The sequence below is a fragment of the Helianthus annuus genome, chromosome 9 (assembly GCF_002127325.2).
Source record: "Helianthus annuus cultivar XRQ/B chromosome 9, HanXRQr2.0-SUNRISE, whole genome shotgun sequence".
NCBI classification, from domain to species: Eukaryota; Viridiplantae; Streptophyta; class Magnoliopsida; order Asterales; family Asteraceae; genus Helianthus; species Helianthus annuus.
Genome location: NC_035441.2, coordinates 172,498,676 through 172,511,081, shown reverse-complemented (window position 1 = coordinate 172,511,081; position 12,406 = coordinate 172,498,676). Strand labels below are relative to the sequence as shown.

The following is a 12,406-nucleotide window of genomic DNA, read 5'->3' as shown; positions in this document are numbered from 1 at the left end:
TATATATATATATATATATATATATATATATATATATATATATATCTATACTACTTTAATAAGCATATAGGAAGGGCAAGAATGGTCATTTGCCATTGTACAACCATTTAAAGCCCATTGTACAAGCATTTAAGCATGGATGTGTTGAAAAGTTGTTTTAACATGCTGTGAAGACGCATGGATCTTACCAGATCCTGTTGACCCATTTTACCACTTTCGGATCCAATATAATGCTTGTATCTTTCTATCTACGAACCCTAATTCATTCATTCCGCCGCTCCTCCATCTCCTTCATACTTTCTCTCTGCAAACTATCTTCTTCTACCTCATCATCGCTTCCATCTATCTTCAACAAACAAATCTGAAACCCTAAAAGCAAGCTATCTACTTACAAATCAATAGAGAAGGACCCGAGAGAGAGATGGGGGAGCCATTCAATGGTTCTGACGGCCGCCGGTTTCTACGATGGCCGTTCATCACCAAGAAAAACACGGGTTCATGAATTTAGGGTTTCCAACACGTACAAGTCTTGAAAGCATCTTGTACAACACTTCAATACACACCACACTAACAAACACGGGTACATGAATTTAGGGTTTCCATAACATCCTCATTCTCCGCCCCCATCTCCCTTCCCTTCTATCTCCTTTCTCTCTCCTGGAAACCTAATTTGAGATTTGTAGATGAAAATGGCAAGCAAAACAAGGTGAGATCTGAGACTTTTTCTTTCTTTAGTTGCAATCGGTGAATGAAGATGGAACAACTTGAGGTGAAAACATCCTTCGTACACACAAACCAGTACAAACATCACTGGAAATCAGAAGGTTGAAGCTTCGGTGTAGTTTTAATCAGGTAAGTTTTTTCTATTTTCTATTGAAAGTTTTCTCAGATCTACGGTTTTACAGTTAATTTTGAAGTTTTTTGTTGTTTTATTATAGATGAAGATGGCAAGCAAAACTGTGCTCTGAGTTTTTATGCTACATATCTGAGACTTTTTCTTTCTTTAATAACTTTGCACCGTGCTACCGTTAATTTTGAAGTTTTTGGTTGTTTTATTGTAGGTGAACATGTCAAACAAAACAAGCCCAGATCTGAGACTTTTTCTTTCTTTAGTTGCAATCCGTGAATGAAGATGGAACAACTTAAGGTAAAAACATGCACTAGAGGTAAAAACAGCTTAACGAAGTAATTGTACTTTATTACATTCTTAGTTTGCTTTTTATGTGTATTGAGGTTTAGGTTTACTAATGATACTTTATTACATTCATAACTCAAAAAGTTTTATAATATATCACAATTTGTGTATAATTTTTGTAAAAATTGGATCTTTAACTGGAAAAGTCTTGTAATTTATGATACTTTGTGTTTTATGGGTTGTTTGATCTAGGTTTTAGCGGATTTGGATGAAATAACGAGTATGAAAGTTGTCAAATTGTTGGTGATGTGTGTTATCTGCTTCAGTGTGTTTCTGATTGGTTGATTTGAATGATTTAGTGTTGTAAATTTAACTATTTTGTTTTTGTTTGTAGATTTGTGAACCTTCTCCTACTTGTCCTGCTAATCTTGATGGCGATTGCGGCTCGGATGATTCAGCTGGATGGGTAGGGGAGTTCTTCCCTAGCATTCCCAAAAATATGTATGAGGTGAGAAGATTAATAGTCGTTATCGCGTTTAGATGAATTATATGTTGGCCAACTAGCAAGAATCCACTTGCGTATAAATGGTACAATCCCAACGAGGAGATTCATGGGGAAGAATATGAAGGTTAGATTTTGAAAAAGTGCACCTTTTGATTTAGGGAATTTAGAGATTATTATACATTTATACGACGTTATTGTTTGTATAGGATTGGCTGCGATTTAGTGTTGCTTTTTGGCACACGTTTCGTGGAACCAGGGGTGAGATGTGGCCATGGGAAGACGGTACTAATTCTTTAGCCATGGCTAAAAGAAGAAGTAAGAATAATTGTTTTTGAACCATAAAACGCTGCTTTATTTGTTTAGCGGGATTTCGGTTACGTACTGAATTTATTTTTGTTGCAGTGAGGGCTAACTTTGAGTTTCTTGAAAAGCTCGGAGTGGACAGATGGTGCTTTCGTGATAGAGATATTGCTACGGATGCCGAAACATTGGAGGTAACTTGACCATAATCGTTATTATAATACTTAATTGTTATTTTAGCATAGATAATAAACGTATTTATGTGATAGAGGTGCTAAATTATATACTGATTGAGCGCTTTATTGTCTTTGTAGGAAACCAAAGCAAATCTGGATGAAGTTGTAGCTCTTGCGAAAGAACTTCAGGTAATTTCTCAATATATAAAATTACGATGATGCTTACTTTTTTTTAATCAAGACATAATAATTCAGTCCCAATATGAATGAACACATATTCTCTCAGGTGACCAAGATCCGTCCTTTATGGGGCATGGCTCAGTTGTTTATGTAAATGACAATGTTTTAGTAACCTATATACATTACCTGATCTATCTATTGCTTGTTTGCAGGCATGGTTTTTTGAAGCTGCTGTAGGTTATAAAAAGAAGATTGGATTCAATGGTATTTATGCTTTTCTTTTTGATACCGTCATCAAACGTCTAGAAGGTTTCTTTTAGTCGCAGCCGAAGAACTTTCTTGGAGGAGAATGGTTGAAGAAGCTGGCGACGGTGACGACGGTTTACAAGAGCACCGCGAATCTGTCAATTAATACACTTTTTTTACTTTATATGAGAAAATCACAAAAGTAGATTTATAATTTTTTAACAAGCTCAGATCTGATGTGTTTCTTCCGAGCCATGAGTTTAACAAGTCATTACACGTTTATTAAATTCATCCATCTGTATACGACCACTCTGCGGTTATGTTGTTACCGACTCAGATTTTGATCGCGTGTCTCTACAGGGTGACCGAAAGTAGAAGGTTGGTGTGGTTGATGCTGAATACATTATTCGTGTTGTGTTGGGTTGGGCTGAGCCGCCTATGGTTTAAATGTTCTATAAATAATGATTTGAGTTAGTACGATTATGAAAACAATATTATTACAATGGTAGTAGTATAAACCCTTGAAGGTTTTGAGCATTAAAAATAGATTTTGGGCGAGTTTCTATTATTTTTACCCATTCTCTTTCAACGAATAATGTTAATATCTGACCAATATGATCCATTTGAGGTAAAATATTAACCAATTCGACCCATTCGTATGTGTAATTAGTTTGAAATTGCCATATCTAACTTTTCAGGTGGCGGTGGTGGTGGTGGTCGTGGTGTTGTGAAGCCGGCTGATGCATCGGTTTAGAAAACCATACCGGGCCTGCCAAAGGCTCAACCGAGTAATGCAGTTCCGCTCAGTTCTGGCACCTTTGGTTCTGATTCTTCTACACCTGTTAAGGGTACGAAGTTTATTACTTTTGGAGTTAAAATTTATTATTCAATCTGGAACCAAGTATGTGTTTTAAGAGAGTACTTACAAGTCATCTTTTGATGCTTAGGTTCGGCTGATGCTTCTAGGGCATTTCCTCTTTAGTTTGGGTCAATTAGTCCCAGTGTTATCAACGAAATGCAGGTGTTTATTATTGCTATGTCTAAACAACACTCTTTTACATTGTGTTAATATATTGGATGTGGTAGGATGGGCAGGTCGGGTGACAGGTCAAAGTGACCCATAAACACTTTTTACCCATTTTAATTTTTTCTTTAAATAACTTATTTGTAGATTATGATTACAAAAACAATACCATTTCGTTAAACTAAATTTTTTGAACGGTATAAAAGATAGCTAAATAATGAAAACATGTTGATATCCTTGGATATTTTTATTTTGCAGGCTCGTACTAATTCCTTAAAGGCTGCATCTTCCCAAAATTCAGATGTCTCGAAACAACGCTTGCCAAGGAAAGATCCGGGGCCTGTTGAACAACCAGGTGAGGCCTGTGTCCAGTCTCAAAAGAGAAAAAAGACGCGCTTTCTTCACCTTCTGGGCCTTTTGCAGCTCATGCTCAGAAACCTACCAATCCTCCTATATCTTCTTTCCTTCCGGCCAGGAGTTTTCAGCTTAAATGTTGCACCACTAAAAGAACATGCAAGTGCTATTGATAGCTCATCGGGATCAATTTCCACCGTTGTAAATGTTAATGTTCTTAGTGCTGAAACTTCACTAAATTTGGGATCTTCTCATGATGATGATAAAGGAGATATAATCAGAAAGTTTGATGTTGACCAGGTCAATAGTAGAAATCTATTACGGTTTATGTTCCAGAGGCTTTACCTTTGGCTAAAAAGTATTATAGAGACTTCCTACTGACATTCTCTAATCACTGTACTGATCTTCCAAAATGTTGTTTTTGACTTTTAGTGACGACAAAAGTCGCCGCTATTGCGAAAATTCTTTGTAGTGAAACTTGAAAATTATTAGATCATCTTGATTCATTGTTACATTTTTCAGACACTTGAAAGTTCTCCTAGTGAAGTCTCATGGGTTGACAGTGCAAGCATTCTTGCAGCCACTGTGGTATAGAAGCCTACTATAAAAACTATATATTTAGTATTTAAATTATTTGTTATGTAAATTCTTGACTTTAAAATGAAAAAAATACAAAAGAATGAGTTTTTTCGTAGAATTTTGTCAATCTAGCATGAAGTGAACGTGTTTCGCAAACCAATTTAGTGGGTAAACGACTGAAAGAAGGCAGCCAATTCAGTGGGTAAATGATTGAGCGCAGCCGCAACGAATAGTTTTGAGATGTTTAATAAGTGCGACCCTTTTGACCCATTTCTTTTACAACTAATTTTCTGAATTCGGTTTGATGTTGCCCAGATATGAATTACCTTGTGCCAGTCTTTCTAAATTCGAGCGCAGCCACAGCGACCGCGGCTGCAACGGTGTGGCGAGCGCAATTGCAGCGAATAGTTTTGAGACGTTTAATAAGTGCAACCCTTTAGACCCATTTCATTTACAACTAATTTTTTAAATTCGGTATGATGCTGCCCAAGTATGAATTACTTTATATATGGGGTGGTTTAGTAACAAGTTTAAACAACTAATTTTGTACTCGGATGGAACTGGTACCAAAGCACCTTTTGTAATTTTTTTTGTTTTATCTTATTATATTTAGGTGGGGTGCCCAGTAAGATTGTAAAAGCTATATCGTTTCAATAAAAATTCAGCCTTTTCCAATAAGTACCATACAATATATCACGAGATGACTGATAAACTAACGGTAAACGAGTATCCTATTGTAAATCGCCATCCCGCCGCATCGCGCGGGTAAATGACTAGTATATATATATATATATATATATATATATATATATATATATAGAGGATGGTTTAAATGAAAACCACTTTATTGTGAAAATTCAAAAACTAACTAAAAAAGCCTAAAAACACACCAAATTTTTTTTTCAATTTTTTTATAAAAATCGCGGGTATTTTTAAATAAAAACTTAAAAAAAATATAGTACACATACATATGTGTAGTATTACACATGTGCACTATAATTTTTTTTTTAATTATTTTTTTTTTTTTTGCGTGAACATGTGATTTTTTTAATATTTTTGAGAAAAAAAATTGAAAAAATATTTTGAAATGCCTAGTTCTCATGATTCTCATAACATAATGTGGTTCTTATTTTACCCTTTCCCTAAATCCATCAAGTGCTAAAGCAATACATTTATTTCTCACTACAAGAAAGTCGATCAATAGCGGCGACACAAATTCGTTTAAGGCCCATGTAATCTTTTTTCTTCTAATTCACTCTAAAAGATGATTTTGTTTAACTCTTGTATTTACGTATGCATGGTGTAATGGTTAAATGATACGTCTAATTAAAGTTACAAATAGTAGGCTTTCTGATATTTTTGCAAACAAAAAGGTGAATATATAGGATCGTAACCACACAACCGCCAGTCCCCCACCAATCTAAAAAACAAATAAATACATAATAATATTACGTATTCAGTCGATCTTCTCCACCGCCTTTTTCTTTTCATCCAAAGAGCACATGGCGTGAGATGAGGCCTTATGAGGTGGTCCCGTGCTCTTGTGGCGTTTGATTAGAAAAACTATGATGGACGATTTGGAATTTATATACATAGGATGATAGGACCGCTCTAGGGGGTAGAATAATGGTATAGGGGATTCCATTTTGATTGGTCATTATATAAAAGAGTAAAATTTATAGTTTGATTTATTTTTCCAGTTTAGTTCAAAAGTTTTATTTTTCGTGTGTGGGTCCAAAAAAGTTTCACCGTTGCCATGAGTTAACTTCATCAATTTTTTCTGTTAACGAGAAGTGCAACTCGGTCATTTTATAAGTAATTCCATTAACTAAAAGGGCAATTCGGTCATATAAAATAACCGAATTGCCTTTCTCATTAATAGAAATAATAGATGAAATTAACCCAGTGGATCCATAAACAAAAAATAAAACCTTTGACCTAAACAGAGAAAATGGCTCAAACCAATGGACTATAATGACATTTAACTCTAAACTATAGCACTACTAAAAACTATTTTAAGTTTCTACTCTTAGGGGCTGTTTGGTAGCCTCTTAATAACCATTCAGATGCCACCTCTTAATGGTTTAAAACCCCTGAATGAATAAGAGGTAACCTCAAGTCTGAATGGTTAAGAGGTAACATCTGAATGGTAAATCATCACATGTCACATTCTTCTACCTTCTCATTGGTAAAATTCCTAATGGTTCCATTAAGATGTAGGCTCTTAATGACCATTCAGAGACTACCAAACAGCCCCTTAGTCACTAAACTCGATTCATTTTGTATACCTAACACTACATGTTAAGGATACAAGTGGTTTCTTTTTTTTTTTTTTTTTTTTTTGAAAGGAGAACTTCATTAAACACCACCCGAACCCGAAGACCGGGACAGGCAAAAAGCAAAAAACATTACATATTTACAAAATTACACCACTCCGACCAAGAAACCAAACTACCCCTTCCTTTATGTTTAAACCATAAAAAAACTTAACGATCTAACCTCGTTGAAAATACTATCAACCTTGGCGTCTACATTCGAGAACACCACTTTATTACGGGCCAGCCACAGACACCAAATTGAAAAAATTGAAATGAACATAATACCATGAACCACCTTCTTAACTTCAGCCCTGACACTCTTGTGATTGTGGACGTTTAATAGATCAGCAAAAGAAAAAGCATAGATTGGAGCCAAGCCGCACCACCGAGAAACCTTCTGCCACAATAAAACAGCCACGATACAAGAGGAAAATAAGTGGTCCACGGATTCGTCAGCCGACTTGCACAAAGGACATAAACCATCGCTCACCTGGATACCTCTCTTCCGCAGCGAATCGGCCGTCGGGATACGGTTCAACTCCGCTCTCCAAATAAAAACGTTGCACTTTGAAGGGACCCACTTGCACCAGTCGATGACAAACCTATTATTGCTATCCACAGCACCATCCAACAAAGTCTTAACAGAATGAACAGAGAAGGAACCTGAATTATCAGGCAGCCATTTCCATTCGTCCGGCCTGTTCATCAAAGAAACAGCCGCAACTTCAGCGGTAAGAGAATCCAGCTCGATGACTTCATTTTCCAAGACGGGATCATGCTTCCACAGCCAGACACCACTCAACCTATCCCTGACCGAACATTTCTTGACCGACTCCAAACGATAAAGATTTGGAAAAGCTTCCATTAAGGGGACATCCCTTAACCAAGGATCAAGCCAGAAGAGAAGTTGCTCACCATTCCCGACTGAACCCCTAAAGAGGTTACGAAGCCGAGATCGCCCAGCCACCGGATTATTAATGACGGACACGATACTAGACCAAACACCACCAAGGGACTTCTTTAACGGAAGAAAAGACCAGCCCGACCCATTAGAGTGAATCGCCTCCACCATCTTAACCCAAAGGTTGTTTTTTTTCCTTCTTGAACCTCCAACCCCATTTACATAATAGCGCGATGTTAATATTCTTGAGCTTACTTAAACCCAAGCCCCCAGATTTCTTAGGCAGCGAGACTCTATCCCATGCCACCCAGTGTGATTTCCGAGCTTCCTCCGAACCTCCCCATAGGAACTTCTTAATCATACCCTCAAGGACCTTAATCACTTTAACAGGAGCCTTGTAGAGGGAAAAGTAATAAGACGGCAAGCTTTCGAGAACAGAACGAATGAGGGTAATTCTCCCCCCGATAGACAGAAGATTGGATTTCCAAAGAGCAAGCCTAGCCTCGAAGATGTCAATAACAGGACCCCAATTATTAACGCGGTTCAATTCGACCCAACCCTTAACCCAAGATACTTGAAAGGCAAAGACTCATGCTTACATCCCACCATGTCCGCAAGACTCACCGCCTCCTCATCGTCGACCCCTATCCCGAACAGACAAGACTTACCTAGGTTGATTCTCAATCCAGAGCAAGCGTGAAAACACCTTAGAATTCTAACAATATTTAACGCATTCTCTTCATCCCATTCCCCCAAAATGAGAGCATCGTCTGCGAAGAATAAGTGAGAGAGAACAGGACCTCCATTCGGAAGTTGAATACCAGAAAAAATACTCGATTCCTTAGCTTTCTCAAGAAGACACGACAGAGCCTCCATAACCGCAACGAATAAAAAAGGGGAAATAGGGTCTCCCTGCCTCATCCCTTTCCCGCATTTAAATTCGAATGTAGGGGTCCCGTTAACGAGAACCGAGGCCCGAGCGGACGCGAGAATTCCCCATACCCAAGAACACCACCTCGGGCTAAAACCCATTTGGCGAAAAATGCCAACCACAAAACCCCAGTTGATATTATCGTAAGCTTTTTCAAAATTGATTTTAAAAAGAAAGGCTTTCTTCTTCTGCTTTTTAATCCATGAACAAACCTCGTTGATAATAAGGGGCCCGTCAAGAATGAATCTACCACCCAAGAAAGCAGACTGGGAATCAGAAACTACCGACCCGAGAACTCTCTTCAGCCTGTTAGCAAGGACCTTGGAAATAACCTTATTAACCACACCCACGAGACTAATGGGTCTGTAATCGTTCAGACCCGAAGGGTCGCTCTTCTTAGGAACCAGAGCAACAAAAGACGAACCACATCCGATATTAATACGACCCGACTCGAAAAATTCGGCCATCAGTCTCATAAAATCCGACTCAAAAAGCCTCTAAAAGCGCTTAAAGAACCTGAAATTAAAACCGTCAGGACCAGGGGCACGGTCATCACCGCACTCGAACACAGCCGCTTTAACTTCCTCTACCGAAAAGTGCTCATCCAACCACGTGATATCAGAACCCGAGATTTTCCTCAAGTTGGAACAAGATAAAACAGGACGATTCACACACTCCTCCTCAAACTTGGCCCTAAAAAATTTAAATACATTACAACAAAAATGGTATTACATGCTACAATTTATCTCCATAAATGATTCAACGGTAATTACAGATGAGTCGCCTATGGTACCAATAAAAACCTACAAAAATTCAAAAAACCCGAGTAATCCGTTGTTTATTACCGACGAACACCATAACCTAGGAGAAAAAAAAAAGATAATTGTCAATGGATTCTTGGCACGGGTATGTCTGGATCTGGCCCTTTTTTTCCTTATTCTTAATATTTCCTGCCCTCACAAGTTATTACAAATATAACGAATAAAGTACATATTAAGGTCAAATATAGAAAAACATCACTTAAAAGGGTGTTTGGATTTGCAGTTATGAAAGTGATTTTGTGATATATTATAACAAAACGCGCTATAGAAAATAGTTTTTGAACTGGATACTATTATTTGAAGTTGCACTAATCAGATGTTAAATGCAAATCAGTATTAATAGCGCCTCAAATTAGATTTTGTAGACAATATAGACCCTCTACACACTCCAATGATTAAGTAAGTATATCATATTGTATGTTTTCAGTTTATTTTTTGGAACCTCTATTTATCCTTTGTTTTCAGGTTGTCTAGCATTTATATCGGGGGAAATGAAAGCCACATGAGCCGGTAGGAGCAGTGGCGGACTTACAATCTTAGTAAGGGTAGCACGGGCTACCCCTCAACCCCGTCTCCTTAGTGTAAGAGTACCCCTTAACTCCATTTTCGTAGTGTAAAAATACCCCGCAACTTCGTCTCCGTTATACAAAAGATGCCCCTGGTCTAAAAAATAAAAAATTTGAATACCCTTAAATTTTTTAGTTAGTTTCGCGGTTGGGTAGAAGAGTTTTTCAACTTCTTGAGTGTGTTTCTTTAATGGTAGAAGCAGAAAAAAAAAGTCCTTTGGGGCTAATTTTGTAATTTATATTGTTATTACTCTTGTACTCAAAAGGAAAGAGTAGGCTATTTAAGCTACCTTTCTTATAATATTTATTAGAAGGTAACAATTACCTAAACACAACAAATACACAAGTCGGCGGGAATAGTGCCGTCAATTGATTGGGTGAAATGGGCGGTGGGGAGAATAGTGTCAGGCAGCTGCCTGGCACTCCCCTATTGGCCCAACAAAATTACGATTTTACCCCGGTTTAAAATTACGATTTTGCCATCAGTGTAAAATTATTTTTTTGCCCCCACTTAAAAATAAAATTACGTTTTCGCTCCCATCTAAAAATTTCAATTTTGCCTTGGGTTCAAAATTACGACTTCACCCCTTTTAAATTTAAAGTTTTGCCATTAGTTTTTTCCCTTATAACTATGATTTTGCCATCAGTTCAAAGTTATGTTTCTACCCCGACTTAAAAATAAATTTAGGCTATTACTCCCAGCAAAAAATTTCAATTTTGCCCTCGGTTCAAAATTACGATTTTGCCCCGTTTAAATTTACAGTTTTCCCATTAGTTTTTTTCCCTCATAGCCACGTTACGATTTTGCACTCAAATTAAATGTACATTTTCTACATCGTTTTTTTTGTTTTCCTGGTTAAATTACAATTTCCCCCCAGTGTAAAATTACAGTCATGCCGACAGCTGTCAGACACTCTCCCATTGGTCCATTTAATTTACGATTTTATCCCTGAATAAAAATTATGGTTTCACTCTCGGTTCAAAGTTACGTTTTCCCATTGTTTTAGTTTTTTTCGCAAAAGTAGAAAACTTTTTTTAATTGGTTGACTCGATTTAATGTTTTCCCGTGTCAAGGAGCTGTCTAGCACTAGCTCATTAGTCCTGAAAATTTGCAGTTTTGCTCTGAGCCGAAAAAAACGGTCTTACCATCGTTTTAGTTTTTTTAGTGATAAAATTATAGTAGTATTTTTTTAATTGATTGAGAATTATTCGGTTATCGCCCCGCAACGCGGGCGAGGCATCACCTAGTTTACAACAAAAATCAAAGGAAGGAAGAGGGCATTATTACTTTTTGACTGACGAGCTTTTCAAGTCATCATACTTTACTCAAGACCATCTCCAATAACACATTTGTTTGGGTTGTTTTTTGGCATTTTTCCACCTCATCAGTTTGTCATTATTGTGGGTGTCATTTTTACCCTTTGTATTTGAGATGCATACTTCACGAAGAATGCATATTTGAGAAGCTTTTTGTCAGGTGGTGGGGCCAAAGGGTGGGGGGTTGGGTGATAAATTAAAATTAAATGTAAAATGTGGTGATGATGTGGCAATGTTTTTAAGTGTTTTTGTGTTTTCTTATTGGGTGGGTTTTTGATGTTTTGAAGGGTGAGTGTTTTTCTGATGTGGCAGCTGACTGGACATGTTTTTAGGTGTTTTTAGGTGTTGTTATTGGAGATGCTCTAAGGACAATTTTGATTGTTTTTTTTTTTTTTTTTTTTTTTTGAACGGCCAACAGAAACTTTTTTATTACCAAACTAGCAAGAAGTTAGACACCAAATATACAATGGACACCAATCCGCCAAATACAAGATTAAAGAACTACATACCAACTACATTACAAAACTAAAGTTTCTCCATTCGCCCCAAGACCAATTAGCCGACTTTAGCCTATTTTTAATCCACAAGAATGACATTGATTTAGATTCTTCTATCACGCTTGACATAGTTGGCTCGACCTGTCGGAAGATGACCTCATTCCTCAACCTCCAAATACTCCAAATCACAACTTGAAATATGGCGTTGATGAGCTTCTTTTTTCTCTTTGAACCCGATACAGCAAATAGAATATCCACCACATCCTTAAGGCTAAACAAAATCGGTGGTGGGACTTTACACCATTGTGCAATCACCAACCAAATCGCTTGCGAAAAGTGACATGCCGCAAATAAATGATCACTAGTTTCCGGGTAATCATTACATAGCGGGCATCATATATTCCCCACATCTATATTTCGAGTCTCCAATGCAGCTTTTGTTGGTAGCCGTTCCGATAAGGCACGCCACGAGACAATGCCCACCTTTTTCGGAACCAAGTTATTCCAAAAAAACATAAAATCTGGAATGTTTCTATTAAAACTCTCGGCTGCCTGT

The 12,406-nt window shown here is 37.3% G+C and overlaps 2 protein-coding genes across 11 annotated transcripts; one reads left to right on the top strand and one right to left on the bottom strand.

The window, feature by feature from the left end:
• The first annotated feature begins 242 nt into the window (after positions 1 to 242).
• LOC110879610 (xylose isomerase) lies at positions 243 to 4,432 on the top strand. 10 transcript variants are annotated; one of them, XR_004867848.1, is made up of 10 exons: positions 243 to 852; positions 1,062 to 1,147; positions 1,530 to 1,764; positions 1,847 to 1,955; positions 2,043 to 2,134; positions 2,255 to 2,305; positions 2,509 to 2,920; positions 3,241 to 3,390; positions 3,490 to 3,563; positions 3,825 to 4,432. XR_004867848.1 is itself a non-coding variant. In XM_022128100.2 (10 exons), exons 3-8 carry the CDS (start codon positions 1,747 to 1,749, stop codon positions 3,294 to 3,296), a joined length of 378 nt encoding a protein of 125 aa, XP_021983792.1. In that variant the 5' UTR covers positions 243 to 852; positions 1,062 to 1,147; positions 1,530 to 1,746; the 3' UTR covers positions 3,297 to 3,390; positions 3,490 to 3,563; positions 3,825 to 4,432. The 10 variants fall into 10 exon arrangements, 9 of the variants coding, with proteins under 9 accessions (XP_021983792.1, XP_021983791.1, XP_021983796.1 ...); XM_022128100.2 differs by having other exon boundaries at positions 2,509 to 2,560; XM_022128099.2 differs by adding an exon at positions 1,388 to 1,443 and having other exon boundaries at positions 2,509 to 3,390.
• A 2,536-nt stretch (positions 4,433 to 6,968) lies between these two features.
• LOC110876768 lies at positions 6,969 to 7,889 on the bottom strand. The gene is made up of 2 exons (XM_022124929.1): positions 7,308 to 7,889; positions 6,969 to 7,214 (listed from the first exon to the last, which is right to left on the bottom strand). The coding sequence occupies exons 1-2, from the start codon at positions 7,887 to 7,889 to the stop codon at positions 6,969 to 6,971; spliced, it is 828 nt and encodes a 275-aa protein (XP_021980621.1).
• Between the last annotated feature and the right edge of the window lie 4,517 nt (positions 7,890 to 12,406).

Excerpts from the sequence above, each read along its gene's own strand:
- LOC110879610 (XM_035977876.1), top strand. The coding sequence starts at position 3,283 with ATGCATCGGTTTAGAAAACCATACCGGGCCTGCCAAAGGCTCAACCGA. Across the intron at positions 3,391-3,824 it reads TTCTTCTACACCTGTTAAGG|GCTCGTACTAATTCCTTAAA; the intron begins GTACGAAGTTTA and ends TTTATTTTGCAG.
- LOC110876768 (XM_022124929.1), bottom strand. The coding sequence starts at position 7,889 with ATGGTGGAGGCGATTCACTCTAATGGGTCGGGCTGGTCTTTTCTTCCG. Across the intron at positions 7,215-7,307 it reads TGCGGAAGAGAGGTATCCAG|AAGGTTTCTCGGTGGTGCGG; the intron begins GTGAGCGATGGT and ends TTATTGTGGCAG.